The sequence below is a fragment of the Marasmius oreades genome, chromosome 8 (assembly GCF_018924745.1).
Source record: "Marasmius oreades isolate 03SP1 chromosome 8, whole genome shotgun sequence".
Taxonomy (NCBI): domain Eukaryota; kingdom Fungi; phylum Basidiomycota; class Agaricomycetes; order Agaricales; family Marasmiaceae; genus Marasmius; species Marasmius oreades.
Window position 1 is genome coordinate 24,504 of NC_057330.1, and position 20,381 is coordinate 44,884.

The 20,381-nt window shown below is 46.3% G+C and overlaps 6 protein-coding genes across 6 annotated transcripts; 3 read left to right on the forward strand and 3 right to left on the reverse strand.

The window, feature by feature from the left end:
- Positions 1-297: 297 nt before the first annotated feature.
- E1B28_011932 (uncharacterized protein) lies at positions 298-1,162 on the reverse strand (the record flags this gene model as incomplete). Its single annotated transcript, XM_043156992.1, has 4 exons — positions 298-393; positions 468-608; positions 728-903; positions 961-1,162. 4 exons carry the CDS (start codon positions 1,160-1,162, stop codon positions 298-300), a joined length of 615 nt encoding a protein of 204 aa, XP_043004356.1.
- A 3,300-nt stretch (positions 1,163-4,462) lies between these two features.
- On the reverse strand, positions 4,463-5,072 carry E1B28_011933 (uncharacterized protein; the record flags this gene model as incomplete). The annotated part of the gene is made up of 4 exons (XM_043156993.1): positions 4,463-4,528; positions 4,589-4,652; positions 4,716-4,864; positions 4,929-5,072. 4 exons carry the CDS (start codon positions 5,070-5,072, stop codon positions 4,463-4,465), a joined length of 423 nt encoding a protein of 140 aa, XP_043004357.1.
- A 770-nt stretch (positions 5,073-5,842) lies between these two features.
- On the forward strand, positions 5,843-6,422 carry E1B28_011934 (uncharacterized protein; the record flags this gene model as incomplete). The annotated part of the gene is made up of 4 exons (XM_043156994.1): positions 5,843-5,980; positions 6,044-6,189; positions 6,246-6,300; positions 6,363-6,422. 4 exons carry the CDS (start codon positions 5,843-5,845, stop codon positions 6,420-6,422), a joined length of 399 nt encoding a protein of 132 aa, XP_043004358.1.
- Positions 6,423-8,454: 2,032 nt separating this feature from the next.
- On the forward strand, positions 8,455-9,996 carry E1B28_011935 (uncharacterized protein). The gene has a single exon (XM_043160817.1). The coding sequence runs from the start codon at positions 8,521-8,523 to the stop codon at positions 9,898-9,900; it is 1,380 nt and encodes a 459-aa protein (XP_043004359.1). The 5' UTR covers positions 8,455-8,520; the 3' UTR covers positions 9,901-9,996.
- A 5,076-nt stretch (positions 9,997-15,072) lies between these two features.
- E1B28_011936 (uncharacterized protein) lies at positions 15,073-15,733 on the forward strand (the record flags this gene model as incomplete). The annotated part of the gene is made up of 3 exons (XM_043156995.1): positions 15,073-15,204; positions 15,289-15,582; positions 15,668-15,733. The coding sequence occupies 3 exons, from the start codon at positions 15,073-15,075 to the stop codon at positions 15,731-15,733; spliced, it is 492 nt and encodes a 163-aa protein (XP_043004360.1).
- A 3,892-nt stretch (positions 15,734-19,625) lies between these two features.
- E1B28_011937 (uncharacterized protein) lies at positions 19,626-20,205 on the reverse strand (the record flags this gene model as incomplete). Its single annotated transcript, XM_043156996.1, has 3 exons — positions 19,626-19,813; positions 19,864-20,058; positions 20,112-20,205. The coding sequence occupies 3 exons, from the start codon at positions 20,203-20,205 to the stop codon at positions 19,626-19,628; spliced, it is 477 nt and encodes a 158-aa protein (XP_043004361.1).
- Between the last annotated feature and the right edge of the window lie 176 nt (positions 20,206-20,381).

The following is a 20,381-nucleotide window of genomic DNA, read 5'->3' on the forward strand; positions in this document are numbered from 1 at the left end:
GTTATATCCTCCATTCGAGCAGGTATCGGTTAGAAACCTGACAACGGAGTCGTCCGGCAATTCCGGCAAGTATTGTATAGCCGTGAGTGTCCGATCGGGAATTTCCGTGTGCTTTCGGGCCGGGAACAGCAGTACCACGGAAAGCCGCAAAGCAGGAGCCAACGAAGCCAGAAGTTTGGTACATAGACAATACTGTACAGGTGTGAATAAACGGGTGGACTAAGATTTTCAAGTTCTACGAAGACGCCGTGCTTATGACAAAACTTATGAACCCCGAAATTGAAACAACTCGGCTGTTCAGAGCGAGCCACATTCCGGTTTGCCACTAGCCGCACATTGATAGCGCCTCTCGGCTTCTTCGAAGTTGATGACATTCCAAATGGCGTCCAAGTACTGTAGAGAAAACAGTGTGTCAGACGAACCAGGTGTACTAGCTGTCCGGGAAGTGAGATGAGAATAAAACGTACATCTTTTTTGACATTTTTATACTGGAGATAAAAAGCGTGTTCCCAAATGTCGACCCCGATAATGGGGCAATACTTTGCTATGAGGATATCCTGGTTTGAAGTAGTTGTGATTTCGATCTGCTTAGTTTTGTTGTTATAAACCTTCAGATCGGGAAGTGAGTATCACCATTTAATAACATATACAAAGCATAGAGATAAGGGGCAAAGAGGCTTCCGACGTGCCGGATATTTACTACCTAGGCGACATGAACAGTACTCACCAACCATCCCCATCCGGATCCCTGAATTGCAATAGTGGTATCATTGAACTCCTTCTTGAAGTTTTCGACGCTACCAAACCCATCAACGATGGCTTTCTTGAGTCCACCGCATGGTTCGCATTTTCCAGACGCCTTTGGTGCAAGGTTCTTCCAAAACAAGGAGTGATTGATATGACCTGTGAAGAGATGAGCCACCGGAACGTTGGTAACGGTCTACAAAGCCAAATACTCACCGCCTCCGTTGAAATTGATAGCTGCCTGTAGCCTGATCTGTTCCTTGGGCGTACATGCCTTCTTGAGGGCCTCCTCAGCTGCGTTATAGGCCGTAACGTAGGCCTGATGATGCTTCAAGTGATGAAGGCACATGATTTCTTTCGAAATGTAAGGCTCAAGTCCATCATGTGGATAGTCAAGATCAGGAAGAGTAACCGGCATTGTGAGCTAGAGGAATGAGTTCGTCACAGTGGGGGATGCCAGTTTTTAAAGCTTTGCACGGCATATGCCGCAGCAGAATATATTCGCAGAATTTCCTATCGTTGTATCCACGGCCTGGGATAATTCTAGTGGTCAAAGCGGTTGACAGATTAACCGCTCCACTGGGAGAGTTGTCAGTGTGATACTTGGGGAGGTGTATACCCAAGGTCTTTGGTTACACCATCAGAATCTGACTCTATTTTCCAAGACGCGTTCGTTCACTTCCGACCGAGCTAATTAGTCCCATGATACGTAACGGTGACCCCGGCTGCAACCCTTCAGTAGTTTCACACCGGAGTTAAACAAGGGCGACGATCGAAATTCACCACTTTGGCCAAGCGTGTTCAACACCAATCAAGCACTGACTTCCAAATGGGATTAAGGGAAAAGCTTCTTGAAACCTTCGCTAGCAAGTACTCCAGTACGACGGATGAATTAACCCATAATCGACTTGTTTCCTAGGAACTAGCTGGAATGGAATCAATACGAATTTCCGTTATTAGCGAGATCGCGTAGTACATGGCCAAAGTGAGAAAATGACCGAAAATAGTAGGGATGGAAATGATATCAATATGGAGAGAAGATACCGGCCCCATAGGACATCTCTGTTTGACAGCTAGTAGGGACAGACAGACTGCTGAAATACTATCAGTGGCACAGTGTGTTCAAGCGGGGTACGTCCCATGGTCTCGGCGTTGACGGAATAGATTCCTATGCTATTTTCAGTTCATTATTTCACCTTCGAAAAATGACTTGGATGTTTCGCTGGGTGAATCACGTACAAACCTCGCCAACGGAGTTATTTCCTGGGCGCACACCACAAATTTCTTCTCTGACTTCGACCATATGGATCCAAACACTATCCGAACGTCCAGGGCTTGGTTTTATCCGGACTAGTACTTTCTTTGGGCAACCTACCTAGTTATTGTTTTGTAAATATGAACGAAAAGGCGAGCCAGCTGCCCTACGGTGTACAGAAATTGGCCCAGGGATCGTGGCCCATAGATCGGCGAAATTTCAGCCTTATCAGGGATTCCAAAGGTTGCTTCCCATTCCTATCCGGATAGGGCATGGATCTGGCCACATGGCCTCATTGCCAGGGGTCCTGACAGACAACATGTGGATTTACCCCAATGATAGGGAAGGTGGGGTTTCTCAATTTCACCGCCTCGGGGAACCAAATAGAAGGCTAATAAAGCCTGAGCGCTGATGCATGATGCTTCACGGTTGTTGTTGTAATGAGTGTGGAGCATATCCAACCAAGGAGACTGGTAACTTGGAAGCTGTCGCGATATAGAAAGCCAACAAATACGCGAAGCTCCGTTCCTTCACATGTAGTACGTGTCCACCGATCGCATGGTCTTCAATCGTCGCCCGATTGAGTCAGCTACAGGTACAGAATACAAATTTACACGGGTCTTCAAAACGCTCAACGTGCGCCGGCGTACTTCAAAACGCTTCGGGGTTCATACAAGGATCTAAAGGCCCAGGCTAATGATAGTGGTCAGAAGATGATACCGGCTAATTTCTTCTAAATTCCGGGTCCGTGCTAAAGATATTCACCTGTCACTGTTCGACTGGTTGGACGTGAGAAGAGAGCTCCTTGAAAGACGGGTCCAATTCTAATGAGGCCAATACCCCAGCACCACACCGGTAAAACAGGCATCTCGCCAAGTCGGAAACCATCTGCAGCGGATCATAAACTTAAACTTACCGGACTTCGACTCCACTGACAACGTCGTTTATTCATCATCACGGAGGAAAACGTGGCTGCCATTGACAGGCTTCGCTTTCCTTGTAATGGAGGACTTTGTCGAACTCCGATGGAGTGGCTCAAAGAAAATGTTCTCGTTCCACTATCCGGCAATACAGTCTGAGTATCCGGTATGATTGCAGGCTCACGTGTCCGAGCGTTCTCCATTGACTACCAGCACGGTAATTTGAATGCTTATCAATAGGGAAAGGCGGACAGGCGACGGAGTACTGGGTGCTAGCAGTATAATAGGTCAGTAAATACATGCATTTTGTTTAAACGAGAGACGTCGCGACGTCTGTCTCAAAGTCAAAAATTGAGTTTGAGATCTCAAAATCTCAATCTCAATTCCAGTATCTGAGTCTCCATAGTAGCTGAGGTGAGGCATACAGTAGTCCATAAAATAATGTTATAACTTATTCTCAAAATTTCAACAGAACTCAATATATTTAATGTCTCAATTGTTCAAATCTCAAAATTATTTTACAATCTCAAAAACTCAACTCAGGCTCAAATTTGAGATAAGGTTGAATTTATGGTTCTGAGAAGGATATGAGTTTAAATATCTAGAGAGAAGAGATGAGCCAAGTATATTTATGTATGTATGTATGTACAGTATATAACTTATCAATCTGAAGCATTAGAATTGGTGTTATTTTCCTTAGGAAGGGACGAAGAGTAGTGTTAGCAATTGTGATTGCGTTGCATGCGCGCGCACGCTATATCACGGACTTAGGAATTTTTTGACTTCCCGAAAAATTCCTAAGTCCGTGATATAGCGTGCGCGCGCATGCAACGCAATCACAATTGCTAACACTACTCTTCGTCCCTTCCTAAGGAAAATAACACCAATTCTAATGCTTCAGATTGATAAGTTATATACTGTACATACATACATACATAAATATACTTGGCTCATCTCTTCTCTCTAGATATTTAAACTCATATCCTTCTCAGAACCATAAATTCAACCTTATCTCAAATTTGAGCCTGAGTTGAGTTTTTGAGATTGTAAAATAATTTTGAGATTTGAACAATTGAGACATTAAATATATTGAGTTCTGTTGAAATTTTGAGAATAAGTTATAACATTATTTTATGGACTACTGTATGCCTCACCTCAGCTACTATGGAGACTCAGATACTGGAATTGAGATTGAGATTTTGAGATCTCAAACTCAATTTTTGACTTTGAGACAGACGTCGCGACGTCTCTCGTTTAAACAAAATGCATGAAACGACAGAATAGGTATAGCTAACTACGACCATTGGACCGTTACTCAATAGGCAAATTCAACCAGCCGTTCCGGTGTTCTCGGGGTGAGGTCTTGATTTAGAAAGAGTACGGATGAAGAATTTCTTTTTCACTCGACGCCCTTGCTCCGGCGTGCTTGTGAGTCTCAATCCACGACAGATCAGATCAGACGAAGACACAACTTTCGATTTCTCAGTACCAATACCACATTCGTACTACATATACTACAACCTCAAAGCTTACAGCCGATTTCTCATTCCTGAGGATCAGCAGGAACAATATGGAACCAAGATGGCTCAGCGTCATCACGACATCCGACCTGTTGGGCGAGTTAAAAACCAACGGACATAGACCGCCAAACAAAACCAAAAAAGCTCACCTGATCTTTGTCTCCGGTGCCGTCAGGAACCACCCATCCAAATTTCTTATCATCCGACAGGATACTGTTGTGCGGTCAGCTTCAACCACACTTCCAAGGTATAACGAAATATACAATATATACGTACACATATGTTCCCGGCGAAGGACCAGGTTCAATAACCCATACCTGCGGACCTTCTTCTTTCAACCAGACCAAGTTATCGATGCAGGCAGCGGGTTTGTCCCCGTTCCATAAAAAGAATGTGTTGGGCTTCAAAATTGGCTGGACCTTCCACTATAAGCGGGGAAATGCGATGAGTGACCCTCGGTCAAAGCTTGAGTTTTTGCGGATAACTTACCATTGCAAATTCGGGTGGAATGGGCTCAGCATGCTTGACAACCGCTTTGGGATAAGTACCGTCGTCAATCAGGCGACGAGCAATGGGGTAATCCCCAGGAAATGTATGGTAAGAGATGAAGTAATTTCCTTCTTCGAGAGGCATTTGGATATTTGAGTAATGAACTTTGAGAGTTGTGGGGAGCTTTTATACTCGATGGTTGAGGCTTATAAGTATCTTGCCACTCACACAACAACTTTCCAGGAAATCAGTTGTGGGAGACGTGGAGCTCCTCATGCTTGCTAGTAATACAGCTGGATATCATTGCCTCAACGCACTGTAAGTACCCTCCTGGTTGACAATTGTAAAATAATAATTAGATTCATCTAACTGATATAAAAGGTTAAAGGCCTTTCCATTCCAGCGTGAATACCAGCTTTCAAGTGGTGGGGTTTCACTGCTTCGGAAACCAAATAGAAGGCTTACTGTTGGATTGGGGCTTAAAATCCAACAGATTCGACTCCAACTTGAACAGTAAGTACCAGCTCCCTGAATTCAGACTGTCACTATTCGACTGTTCGGCTGGTCGAACGTGAGTGGGGAGCTCTAAGGATGGGTCCGATGTGATCGTCATGTACACGGCAACCGAGGGAGGTGGGGCCTTTCCGTGATTTATTTTTTATTTTTTATTATTTTTTGGTATTGGTGGTATTCGTCCGCTTTTGATTTATTTTTACACACCCACGAAGTGACGTCAGAGCACCACCAACTTGGTATTCGGTCATTCCCACTGGAGTCAAACTGGAATGGACACCCCGTTCGTATTGGTTAAAAGAATCTAGTTATCATTTTTACGATTATTGACAAGAATCGGTAACTTATATTGTATCCGATTATAAAAACCTCCCTATATCTCCTATCAAGTTCATATCCAAATGCCTCTCGAAAGTGGAGATTATTTCATCCTCGCGGCCCATACACCGGGTCACATCTACCCCGTTGCTCGTATGAATGATGCTTATCCCCAACCGGTTCTCAAGTACAATAAGGCCGTTCGACCCGAAATTGCAACGGTCAGTCATCCACTGAAACTCAAGCGCTGACAGAGGGTCGCTGATCACATCTTTCCCTCACAGTGGGAGGTCAAGTCTCTTTCTGACACCAACACGTACTATTTATACAACGGGGGCAAACCTGCAGCCTGCATGAATAATTTTGTGTGGTTGAACGAAACACAACAGGTATGGAGGATTGAACCCGCCTCCGATGAGGGAAAATTCATGTACGTGTATATTTGTTATATTTGGGAGCTGTGGTTTGAAGCTGACTGCAAAATAGTATCCTGTCGGAAGATAGGAAGTTTGGATGGGTGGCTCCCGATGGCGAAGATGCCGTGAGCTTTTTTGTTTTGCATTTTGGTGATCCATGTCCGTTATTTTTTAACTCACTCAACAGATCGAATGTCGTGACAACGTTGAACCGTCTTTGTTTGAGATTTATGCTGCTGATACATGAGAAATCGGTCGTCAGCTTTGACGTTTTGAATTGATTGAGGTTGTAGTATATGTAGTACAACTGTGGTACTGGTACAGAGAAATTGAAAATTGTGTCTTCGTCTGATTTGACCTGTCGGGGATTGAGATTCGCAAGCACGGCGCAGCACAGGCGTCGAGTGGAAAGAGTTCTTCCTACCTACTCTTTCTAAATCAAACCCCCGAAACCATCGGAACGTTCGGCTGAACTTGCCTATTGGATGACATTCCAAAGTTCTAATGGCGAGTTATCTAACCCTATCCCGCTAGTACTCCGTCACCACCACTAAGTATTAACGTAGTATGCGACCTGCGGCCAGGGAAGATTATGTAAATGAAGCAACATAAGCGACATAATGTCCGGACGTGACACGTGAGTCTGCAATCATTATGCCGGACATCTTGGGTCATGGAGTGCGAACATTTTTTGAGCCACTCCGTCGGACATTGGCAGATCCTTCCATTACAAGGAATGCGAAGCGCGAATGTTTGGAGCTGGATAGAGTTCAATGGCAGCATAATACCTGTACTCGACTAGTTCTCCAAGGCCCCTTGTTTTTCCGTGGTCGATGAATAAAACAACGTTGCCAGTGGAGTCGATCGGAAGTCCCGTAAGTTTCTGATCAGCTGCAGACGGATTCCTTGAGCGAGATGCCTGTTTTACCGGGTACGATTTTAGTTTACCGAATTTGTGTTATTTTTGTTGTATGCCTGAAATTGAAGGCCCTGTCCCCCAGACTAAGGATAATTTGATGCGCTGGTAAGGAAGACACAGTATTAAAGTGGTGCGCCGTGCTAATCTGGGTAAGGTTGATCAACGAAAAGAATAGCGCATGCCGCCGAGAAAAGTATACTAGGTATCAACTAGGTATTACCTTTAATTGTGCTCCGGTAACTTTGGCGAGACCCGTAATTGTAAGACCTCGAGTAAAGTGTGTTGGCTAACAGGGTATGGGCGATGGTGGGTGTTCAGGTCAAAGGCGAAGCGGAACACGGACTCGGAGTTATAGCCGATTAAGAATTCGGATTCCCATAGGCACGTGGCTCGAGGATGATTTCATGCTTCTACAACACGACTACCACCATGTCCTCCTCGTGCTCACGATAAAAGACAAGAACTCAACCAACTACATTTAAAACCTCAGTTAACAATTCGGATTGGCTTGACTAAGATACCAGAGGCCGTGGTTCGCTACTAGCACGAACGACCGGTATTCAGATCTTCAGAATTCGGATTGGCTAGAATAAGCGACCACAGGCCCTGGTACGGTACCAGTAACAACGAAATTGTTCTGAGAGTGCAAAGATATTGGCCATAGAGACTTCCTGTTCTCTACCGGTCGCTGGTATCGTGCGAGATGGAGTTGTTGTGACGGTATAGAGGAAGTGCCGAAGAATGGCTGTCACTATTAATGCGACGATGCTGTCAACATCCCACATCGTCAACGCTGGATGACTCATCGTAACGGCGACTCCCTCGTTGTCCACAACCGCTACGCTTCCATGCTTGACATCACAACGATTTCGAATGCGAGTACTACGCATCACCAAGGGCTCTCTCATCTCGTACTACCCGGTATCGCAACATAGGAAACTCGGTCTACTACAACTTAGACTCAGCAAAGATGTCTCAGGCACATCGGAAGGTTGAGCTGGCATCTCCCTACAACGGAATCTAATGTTGATCTAATGGCCCCATACCACATTTGCTGGCAAGCACTTACTGATGATAGACCACATGACGAAATCATGCTGAGCGATTTCGCTCGACACAACTCTGCTAGCACATCGTCACGATGTCGCTGTCCCCCGACCTCCTACATGACTCGCTACATACAACACGCGGTATATCGAGGCCATAGGGCAGCGAACGGGAAGTTTTTCCACTGCGCCGTGAAGCCACTGAGATCCCAATGCGCGTACACCTCTTGCCAACCGATCACTCCATTCTTGCACACTGGTTGATCGACCTCCTATCTACTCTCTAGCATATGGGATGTGCGAACACCGGATTTGTGGTACTCAACTGAACGTTTAAAATACCATGGCTTTCTACACGCACTGCAAAGTGATCCCAAGTCATGACCAGTCCCCAACTACCCCCTGGCACGTTAGCACAACACTCCTCCTCACCCGAACCCGGCACACAGACTGGTACCAACACTGCCACGGAGCAAGATCACCCCGCAACGACCGACTCTCATCCACCTCTGACGCCCTTATCCGACATTGCGGCAGCGATCGCGAGAGGTAGAGACCCACCCTCACTGCAAAGTAACCGACCTACCTCTACAGCTACTGTCTCGCATGCAACGTCCACGGCGACCGCCAATACGCCATCTACGCCTACTACTGCAAAGAGTAGACTGCTTTCACGCACTACGTCCCAACGTCAGCTGCGACTCACCTCTTCAATAACTGATGTCAACGCCGGAGATGCACGGCCGACCGATGGATTGCTGCCAAAAGTAGACGAGACGTGGAAGGGTAATAGGGATCGACTGGACTCAAACATTCTCAAAGTGAAAGCGGATGTTGACGGAGTTACGCTGAGACTCGACAGCTTGGAGGATTCCATTGCTTCCTCCAACGAATCACTTCGCGTTCTCCGAGAAGACATGCTGTACCATCAGAATCATGTCCAACAAGCCGTGGAGAACCTGCGAGATAGTCAGACACATCTACCCCAACGGCAAGACCCTGTCCTACAGGATATACTCGCGACAGTTCACCACCTTGAAGAACAACAACGAGACTCGCATAGGATTCTTGGTGACACGCGAAAGGCCTATAATGACCTCGCCGACCTTGTATCCTCCCAATTCCTGACTCGCACCGAAGCACAAGAAGCAATGTCCAGTCTCAGGACCAGCATATCGTCTGTCCAGGCGCAACAAAGTCCTCTTCCTCCTCTGCCTCCACTGACTGCCATCCCGGCGGTGGCTTCGCATGTGAATGCACAACCGGTAACACATACCGGCACGCCCAAGCCGTCTACCACCAACATCGGGGCGGCCGTAATGACCCCGTCTCCGTTTTGGTCGTCAACGGCCGACAACGCCTTCTCCCATGTTGAGCTCTTTCCGAATAGCAACTCGAAAGGGAAGAGGCCAGCAGAGAGGGGGTTCGACCGAGGCAATGTAAAGCGCAACAAACCAGATTATTCTACCGTGGTACATATGGGAGCCATGACCTCCACCAACCGTCCAATGGATATTGTCGGTAAGGTACTGAACACCTTCAACTTCCCCCCAATCGCTGTTACGTTCGCAAAATGGGTCAGGGGAAAATATGGGTTTATCGAAATACACTTTCGCTCCAGGGAAACAGCGAAGGAATTCGTGGAGATACTCAATGCATGCCGTGTTGGTGATGAGGGTCGACTATGGGGAGAGATCCAGAAGGATGATGACGATAATGATCTACATGCATCGTACGGTGCGGGTCCGTCCACCCGGTGAATTATCCCCCACTTTACATATCCAATGCTCAACCGAACTTACCGATTCTTGTAAATACTATCTCACTACATGATAATCTCAGAATGATGTCTCAGGATGATGTCTACCTTGACCTTACGATCAATGCCTGGAATATACGTGGTCTCCTTGACCTGAAAATGAATGACCCACATATCGCCTCGTTCATGGCTAATGCACACTTCAATGTGATACATGAGACGTGGCTCCTACCTGAACAAGAGAAAATCATTCGACTACCAAAGGGCTATGATATCTGTGCAAATTCAAGACCCAGCTCTACCCGAGGAACATCGTCGCATGGAGGGGTAGCAGTAATTTTCAGGGGAAACTTGACTCACCTGTTCCACGAAAGGCGAGATTTGGGCAGTGAGGATGTCATCGTCCTCGAATTCTCATCCTTCTTTCTTGTGGCAGCATATATGCCGCCTGACAACAGTTCATGGACCATGAAGTCGCCAGTTCATCCAAAGGATAAGATGGAAGAACTGCTACAGATCACCGGATGCTCAGGCAAGCACGTTTTATTATGCTGTGACTCCAATGGGCGAACAGCATCATTATCCCCTGCACCATCCGTGGCACCGCGTACATCGTCTGACACTTCCACAAACACCAGAGGAAGATGGCTCGTCGATATCTGTACACAGCGGGATTTGGTAATCCTGAATGGAACAAGGTTTGACAGAGACGTACCAGGATTGTACACTTCCTTCCATGGCGGTAATGCTACAGTGGACTACATTATCGCATCGAAGGACCTGCTGCCTTCTATATCAGCCAATCTAACCGTTGTCGACCGATTCCCGGATGACTCAGACCACGCAACATTGACACTGACACTACGTATCTCAAAACTGCCCTCAAATAATGTACACCATCAAAAGCACTTCGACCTTGACCATCTATTCACGGACGAGCCGTCATTCCTGGACCGACTAGCACAGAAAACAGTTGAAGCGGCAGTGGATGACTTGGAGTTAACTCGTCGACTATACGGGAATGCGATATACGTCACTCCCAATCACACTGTTCATATACAGGCATTCAGAGGAAAAAGTGGGTCACCTGCAGCGATCGAAGCAGCTTCTTCTGTTTTTTGGGGGCCAAACTGCACAAAAAATATCGCAAGACGTGTTCCGGGGAATCAGTCAATCCGCAGGTCTACCCCATCCATATACCAGATGGTAGTCTATATAACTGACTATATCAAATGATATACATTTGCAGGTCACTCCTCTTCGCCATATTGCATACAGTAGAGACCGCAGACCCACTCAAGTCACTTCGGATCTACCTGCCAAACGAGAATCTGATACAAACTCTCTGCTACACAGTAGGGAAAGATGCCGAAAATGGCTGGAAAGTTCAGGACTCTGACTTGCTGAAGCGATGCGTATATACAATCGCAAGACGTTCGGCTCCCATAGAGTTCAGAATGGTAACTGTAAACTGGAATGACCACAGCAAGTCGGCCCTCTACATGTCAACGTTAGCGGTTAAAGAGAAGGCTCCACTATGGCAAACGCCTGAAGTCGAACAGAACACGACTCTATCTGTCCCTCATCATGACCCTGATACCCTGGTGTACGAGAAGGTGACCACGCCGCTACGCCAAGTGCTGAATGGCGACAGTCTCGCCAAAAAGAGAAGCACGGAATTACCAGATCGCCCTCTTCAGGTATCGCAAACGTCTGCACATAGAAACCGTGTGGCCGAACGTATACGCCAATGGGAAAATCTTCGTAGCTTACTCTCAGCGACAACGGGTGCGCAGTTCTGGAAGGTCATCCGGGAATGGTCAGATAGCAAATCACGACCAAACAAGGTGACAGCGGACCAAATCAAAGGCGTGTTTGAGACTAGACTAAATCCCCCCATTCCTCCGCCTGCCCATTTTGACCCAACATACCGGAAAATATATGATGATTTTGCATCTGGCATACCCTCCGTAACGATCGATTGCTCCCAGAAGCAGTATTGGAGTCGTGATATTACAGATGGTGAAGTGACGTGGCTGAAGAAGAAGCTGAAAAATCATGGGGCTCGCTCCGCAGTGGGGATGGACAAAGTTTCTTATCGCCTCATATGCCGAATACCTAACTCGGCACTGGTGGAACTCTTTCAGGCATGCCTAGATCGTCAAGACTCTCCAAAGGAATGGCTACTGACAGTGCTGATTGGCCTCGTGAAGAAACACAAGGACCCATATGACCCTGAAAGCTATAGGATCATTGGGCTGGAGAGTTGCTTGCTTAAGAGTCTCACGCTGCTACTTGATGCACGGGTACGAGAATGGGCAGAGGACGAACAGGTAATGCCAGACTCCCAGAACGGCTTTCGAGCTGGCCATCGTACCCACGACAACTCTTTCATTCTCCACTGCGCACGAGACAAGGCGAAGTCAATGAACAAGACCCTATATGTGTGCTTCATTGATCTACAGAATGCGTACCCATGGACCGACTTACCAGCCTTGTGGACAAAACTACACCAGAAAGGGATTGGCGGAAAATTTTTTGACTGGCTTCGTCACATCTATACGGATATGACATATGTCGTACGAAACGGAGACGATTGGTCGGATACGTTTAAGTCCACGATTGGCCTCCTGACTGGAGACACCGCGTCCCCAATACTGTGGAATGTTTTCTTTTCGGACTTACCGAATTTTGTGACAGAGCATGAAGACGATGTTGTCCTTGATGGACGAAAGGTCTCCCATCTCGAACAGGCTGACGACGTCGTACTCTTTTCACTATCACCACATGGCCTCCAGAACAAAATAGACCAAATTTTGAAGTGGTGCAGCGTGAACATGCACGTCATTAATGCGAGCAAGTCCGAATGGATGCTTCTCGGGAAGATACCGAGACCAATTCCTAACATCCACTTCTACATTGCCAATCAATCCCTCAAGCACGTCGGAAACTTTGCTTATGTCGGCATTGTTTTCTCTTCAACAACCTCCCGTAAATCATTTTTCGTTGAACATATCAAAAACCGTGCCAGAAAAGGGAAGAGTGTCGCAGTCGCCACGTTTGCAATGGAAAATATGGTTGGGGATCTACCTCCTAGAGAAGCAAGATGGCTATACCAGGCAAGAGTGGACCCACACCTCACTTTTGGTTGCGAAATTGTGGTAGAAGCGACAAGGAACTCCCTCGATGATTTTGATGATGTACAGAAGTACTTCCTCAGACGTATGCTGGGTGTACACTGTCGCTCTGAATCATCTTTCCTATACACCGAGACTGGGCTTATGCCCATTCAAACAAGAAGGATAGTACTGACACTTCGATACCTATTATACCTCTCTCAACTTCCACCCACACGCCTCGCACACGCAGCCCTGCGAGAATGTCATTCCCTTTTCATCAACGGCGACGATTGTTGGGTGCGTGACATTGTCACTGTAATCTCCAACGATCACCTCCAACACCACCCTGTATTAAACGGAAACTGGCTAACATCGAGCGAACAAATAACAAAGGTCATCAAAGAAATAGAATGTACCACATGGGAGAACGTTCTTATGAAGATGCACGAGTCGAAGAAATTATATATCCTACAGAGCCGGCACCCTTCTCCTGATCATTTCGACTATAATGACATGAGGTCATCATTAGGTAAACTTCAACCCCACCTCCTCGTTCCCACTGCAGAGCACCGAAAGTCACTCACACGCCTAATCACGTCAACCCATCGCCTCGCCGTTGAGACCCTTCATTGGGGTGCTAAAAGAGTCCCAAAAGAACAGAGGGTGTGCCGACTCTGCAAATCACATGTAGAAGACGAAATCCATGCGATGTTCAAGTGTTTGGCAACACCAACAATCACAGGTAGAAGGAACATGTTCTTCGGTATCGTGGTGGGAATAAAACCATCAATTTTCAACGCACTATACAACAATGACTATATTGCGGTGATCAATGAATGCTTGGATCATCCAAAACTACGCTCAATATTGGCAAGTCTGGCTTACCATGTGCTGGCGACATTTGAAGAGAAGACGTTATCTTCGAGCAATGGATACAACACAAGGGTGCCACACATCTTACAACACGATATGGAGGATACGTTTTACATCCCCGATGAGGATGATCGGGACGAGATTCTATATAGTTCATAGACACAAATGACCGTATGCTTCAGAAAGCAGACAGAAACACTATGGGTGACTACAAATGAGGTTTATTTAGTAACGAAGTGCCAGCGCTAGTTCGACTTGCTTGCTTTTGGTTTCGGACGTGTTTCGGGTGAGTTGCCATGAGGTTTTTGTTAGTGTTCGCCCCGTGATACCGACCAACGTATGTGTTAAATGGGCTGACTGCGGCGTATACACGGGGCATACCCTAATGGTTTCCGGAACGGCCACACCCGATATACGCCGACGTACATAATGTTAGGCACACCGTACATGTACGTCGGGTCCTTCGGCATCCTACGGGGTCCAATGAAGGATTTAATTTCCTAATAATAATAATATTCGGGGCTCGAAATCGGGAGCTAAAAATGATTTGAACTTTCTAAGAACAATCCCCAATGCTCTGGATGCATGTCCCGTGGCTGCGTCGGCACATCCGGTGAGAACTGTTGAGAACCTTCGGCAGGTTTGCGCTAGCGACCACTCAGCAGTAATTTAGGGCTATTTGACGAGACAACGGGAATTCTCCCATGGGCTTTCGTCTGTCGGACGGCTAGACTGTTACTATTTTACTTGGTGAATAAATGGTCTGGGGTCTGTGGGGTTGGTGGTGTTATGTCTGGAAATAGAACCTTAAAATGTCCTTACACTTCCGCTCCACTCCCGGTATGAGTTGAATTACAGTATACTGTATACAGCATCCGGCACAAGTTTTACGAAAGATATCGCGTTGTTATGTCACACGCTGCATGATACGTCAGCCACCTACCCTTTTATTCGGTTTCCCAAGCAGTCAAGCTCACCTGCCCGGAAGTTTCCACTCGAAGACACACATCTCCATTCAACTTTGTCCAGAATCGGTGCTCACTGATTACGTTCCCCAAAAATCAGTACGGTATTGTTTTTTGAGCGCCATAACTGATTTTATGGAAGAACCTGCTAATACATTTGTAATCCTCGGTATTGACTAGTATAAAAAGCTCTCCACATCGTTCTTTAGCATAAAAATGTCTCTCCATTCTGGATATCACTTCATCTATGATATTCGCGGCAAACCCATTGCCCTTCCCGTGGAAACCAGTTCGAATCCCAGAGCTGTTCTCAGGCATATCAAGGATGTTCCGCCAATCTTTGCAGTGGTCAGTCGTCAAACTTGATCTGGAGTTTAGACAGACAGTTTATGTTCCGAGCTCATTGCCCGTTTTTTTTTACTCTCCTTACAGTGGAACATTGAGCAAGGATCCGAACCAGACACATACATTTTATTCAACAGGGGCAGCTACACCTCTCCGACCGATGGGTTGGTTTGTGCTGTCTTGACTGAAGGAAAACCCCCAGCTGAAGAATGGGTTATTGAGCCTGCCCCCGGGTACCCACCTGACAGTAACAAATACATGTACGTGGATCATGTTATTTTCGAGCCTGAATTGAGCGTTAAACGTCAAACCCTCATCAGTATCTTGACCAATAACAGGGAATCGGCATGGATGGTTGCCGAAGGGAAAAAAGAAGCTCAGGTGAGCGTTGTGACTTGCTAATAACCTGTTATTCTATTATTCTTTTTTCGTCCGGAGGTTCTACTAGACTCACCCGGCCCGACAGGTTGAATCCCGTTCTTCGTGTCTCGCCTCTGTGTTCCAGATCCTTTGTACTCCTCTGCCAGGCTGAGTAATTGAAAGTTGAGCTTTAATTACCTGTCGTATGAATAAATGTACTTAGTGGGGGGTGAATGGTGTCTATCGAGCTGGGAAGGAGCATCATGATGCACAATGAATATATGAGCAAATATCGGAGGTAACAGTCAAGTGATTTGACGCTAGTATTCCATCTCCCTTTACCGTCAAGTAGTAAGAAAGTAACATCACGGTGATGAGATATACGATCGTTCCGGTCCCATCTTAAACTGTCACACGGTCGGGTGATCCGTTGGTCCCGAGTCTCAAAAATGGAGAATCCTTCGACGCACCCGGAAATGCCAAATGAAAGTAGGTACGTACACTGAAGATAGACTCGTTCCGATTAGAGCCTACGTTGATGGTGTTAGCGGATTACCCGACGGGCGTTTGTGGGTGGTTTCGGTCAAAAGCGAAAAGAACTCTACAACAAAACTCCTAATCTACAAACATTATTCTAATCGCCCATTCGAAATCAATTCTTGACTGGTCCAAGGACTGGAGGCGGCGGCATTTTCTGAAACCTAAATAAAGTTTGACAACCAGAAGTGCTCCGATCTTATTCCATCACCACCTCAGGCTGGAGTTTGACAGCCACGTAAAGGCCTGTCAGGCCCCCAAAAAAGCCATGAGAGAGGGGCCTCAGAGGCCTTCTACGCGGCTCAAGTTTACAAGCGCCGTGCGTACACGGTTCTACTCCCTCCTACTCACTTACATCTGTTCCTACCCACCACACCTCAATCTCGTAGATCCCTCTATTCCTCACATCGGACGGCCATGCCATGAGCCAGAAAACCTGACTCGAGCTTCTTGTAATGTCCAGATGGGTATTCTGAAAATCGCCAGAGCGCCCGTTCTACCAAAATTCCTGGCACTATTAGTCCGGCCTTAAATAGGTGTGTGTGGGTCACTTCTCATTATTTCCATGATCTGAGTGTTTCCGCTTTGAAGCCTTCAACGTGAAGCCACATCAAGTTTTGAATTGACGACGTGGCATGAAATTACTTTTCGCTTTGGACAGTAAAAATGGGGACAGTAATAGGACTTGTTAGGTGCGTGTGCTGGAATGTCTTTCGCTTATCTGCCTATAACCTCACTCTTTTACTAGAATTATTAGCTTGTGTATGGGGATTATGGTTATATGGAATATATACAGCCGGCCCTCTCTGCGTCCTCTACGTCCTAGACGTAGTACAAGTATACAATGGCTCCAACCACTTCCTCTCAAAACAGACTATTCAAACTCGAGAATGTGTTTGCCGTACGCCCCAAGAAGGACTTTCACCTGAATAACGCGCTATTCATCAGCGAATCACATTACTGTCCTCTTCTACCATTTCTCCTCCTGTCACCTCTCAACAGTTCCTCATATTCCCTCTCCCATCACACTACCCAATGTCTTCAATTATAGCCTCACTCGTTGACTTGAGCAAGGCGACGCCACCTATCGTACGCAACACTCAAGCTTTTTCTGGTGTGTATATAATTTATGCCCTATCGTGACCATTACAGCTCATCTTGCTTCTCTCCCTCCTTGATTGTTGAACATCTCAAGGACCTGCAGACTCCACTAAGGAGTACTTTGCGTTATTCAAAGTTGACATTCAGCGGTAGCAGCAAAACGTTTGGGCCATGAAGTTGTTAGGCTTCGCCGGGAACGGTAATGGTTTAGTCATGGTATGATATAGTATGTGGTCTTGATTTGATCGAACGCTAGTCTCCCATGTTATATGTATCTACTGAACACAAAGCAAAGTAACTGAAGGCGACGTGTCGGCGAAAAATGTCAGTGAGGGACGTCCGAACTTGTTACCGGTACACCGGCCATTGATTAACCGGAAGTTTGAGGAGATTTCCGAAACATAAATTTCTTTCCTGTTGGCGAGATATTCATGCCCTCCCTTATACCTGAAGTGATGTTTGTCAATGGCATATTATAAGAAGCCCACTAACTTTTGGGGATGAACAGGGGCTCACAATACAGAAAACGAAAAGGTAAGAAAATTGGGCATGTGATTTGACCCATATCTTCGCATTAGTGGAGAGCGCAAACCATAGTCACCTTCATCTTAAGAGTTGTGCTGAACATTCCTCTGTAGATCTTAAACAAACTTCGAGGAATATTGATTTGGCACGTTTACTTGATATTTGACGGCCAATGGAAAAGTCTGGAGTGCACGTCCAACAGCTTAGTAGTTATGTCGGAATACTCGTGGTGCACCGGTTTCTTACTTTTTCGTGAGCTATTATCTGAGTGTCCAGTTGTCCTCAAAAATTGATAGATTAATTATACTATAATACCAATGAATTTCAGCCCAGGAAGAAGTGATTGAGTGAGTGTTATATTATACATTAACAATTTTTGTTGCGGCAAGTCTCCTAAAAGTGCCGGTTACTGAATAGCTGGCATGCCGGCGCCAGTGACAACCAGTTTGGTTCTTTTCTTTTCTCCTTTCATTATTTCAATTGGACTGCTGTAGCCATAGTCTGAACCACGTTGCGGAAGTATATATATTCTTGAAATGTAAAGTACATACAATATCGGATATCATACTACCTACCAACCATTCTTCGATAGCGCCCTCACACTCGTCTGGTAAAGCATCCTTGCCAATGGCGGGAACTGATTTGAGCATATACCACGAATCCTAGTGCACTTAATTGTACGCACTGGCGAGTCCTCAGGATGCACGGCCCGATGGTGGAGATTCTGGGTTGACCAAGGTGTAGATGCTGCCTCAAACCTAGTGTAGGCTGTGGCAGGGGCGGGCTTTACTCACGTTCTAAGTAGCTCTATTCTGAATAGAGATATTGATTAGAATGTAACGGAGTGGAAGGTCAATCCTGGTGGACACACCTGTTGACCGTCATTGATGATGGGGATATTGAAAGTAGGGCTGCACGCCGTAACCATATAGACGGTCTCGCCGGTTACGGTTATACAGTGCCGTATCTGTATCCGATTGTCGAAACCTACAATACAAGGCGGGTTTGAGATAGTTCATATAAATCAGGTTAAATTATTTAAAAAAACTGGTAAGGTCGGGAGGCAGAATTAGGAAAATTATTTCGGTGTCACACCTGTAACACCACCCAGACCGTGTCAACCTAAAACACGACACCCTATGATCCTGAATGTAATTTGGCCTTCAGATATCAAGTACAATGAATTTCCTGAAGTTTATAGATGTCAGATAACGAAAGGGACAAGATGTATACCTACCTACCACGCAGTAGCACCTCACTAGGCGGTTTCCTGGCACCAAGGTTCCGAGAGAGTTGAGCTGTACACTGTGGCCTAGACTGCTGGCTAATGCGAGGGATAGAGGGAGTAGAAATTCAGGGCGTGGCGGGGAGGAATAGGTGAGTCGTAGAAGAGGATGTGAAGTAGTTCGACGAGTCTAAGCACCATATCATTTGGTATTGTCGTAGCTTAGAGATACTAAAAAATCCTAGATATTATAGAGAACAAGGTCAAATAATGAAGGGAAGAAGAGGTATGCGCACGTACTACCAGCAGGCCGAACAACCTCAAATTCCGAGATTTGGTGTATGGTTTCCACAATTTCCAGGCGCCGTTGAAGGTGGAATTTGCGTATTCTGACCCATATTGGTAGTAGAAGATGCGAGGGATAGAGGGGAACAGGAGAAAAAGCAGCAGCGAAGCAGGATACGTGCGAGTCGTAGGAGCAGGTAGACAACACGTAGAGTCGTAACACGCGGCGCCTTGGAAACTTTGGCGGCGTAGAAGGCCTCTAAGGCCCCTTTCTCACCGCGTTTTTGGGGGCCTGACAGGCCTTTACGTGGCTGTCAAACTCCAGCCTGAGGTGTCCATCACCCTATTGGAAGCGTGCGTCAAAATCACTACGGCCCCGAGGACTCGTGGCTCACAATGAAAGTATACGGGAATCCGGCGTGGAACGGGAGGATACCTCGAGGTAGTTGATATTCTCATCCGAGAGCTTGATATCTAATGCCTCCAAGTTTTCAACTAAATGTTCAACTTTGCGTCTTCCGACAACAGGGAAGACATAAGAGGTCTTCTGCATGACGTAGGCGATACCGACTGTAAGTACTACGGCTTACCATTACGACTCAAGCGAGAATTTGTTACGAAAAACGAACCAGCGGTGACACTCTTCGCTCCGATTTCTTTTGCGACTGTCTCCAACGTACGAGAGATGCGAATTTCGTCTTCGGTTTGATGCCAAGTATCGGATTTGATTATCCCACTGTGTCCCTCTCCCGACTCTTGACGCCGCTTGATATCTGAAAGTAGTTTTCCCTGACAAAGTACACCCCAAGGTGCGATGGCAATACCTTTAGAGAAGGAAGTTGAAATAAAGACTTGTGTCAATTGAGGTGGCACATACCAAATGATCGCACTAAGGGAATAATCTCCCACTCAAGATCTCGGTCTTTAACACTCCACAGACAACAAACAGCATTTCCCCATACACCGAGCATAGGTATTTGCTTACGCGGGGCTAGCGGATATCCCTAACAAGTGTTTACCTAAGTTCTATCCGGATAACGCAGAGGAAAACGAAAAGCTTACAAGGTAAAGTACCTTTCCTTGTGCGACTAGATGATGAAGACTGCCCATAACTTCCTCTACGGACGTCTCCAGTCCCACCAGTGCA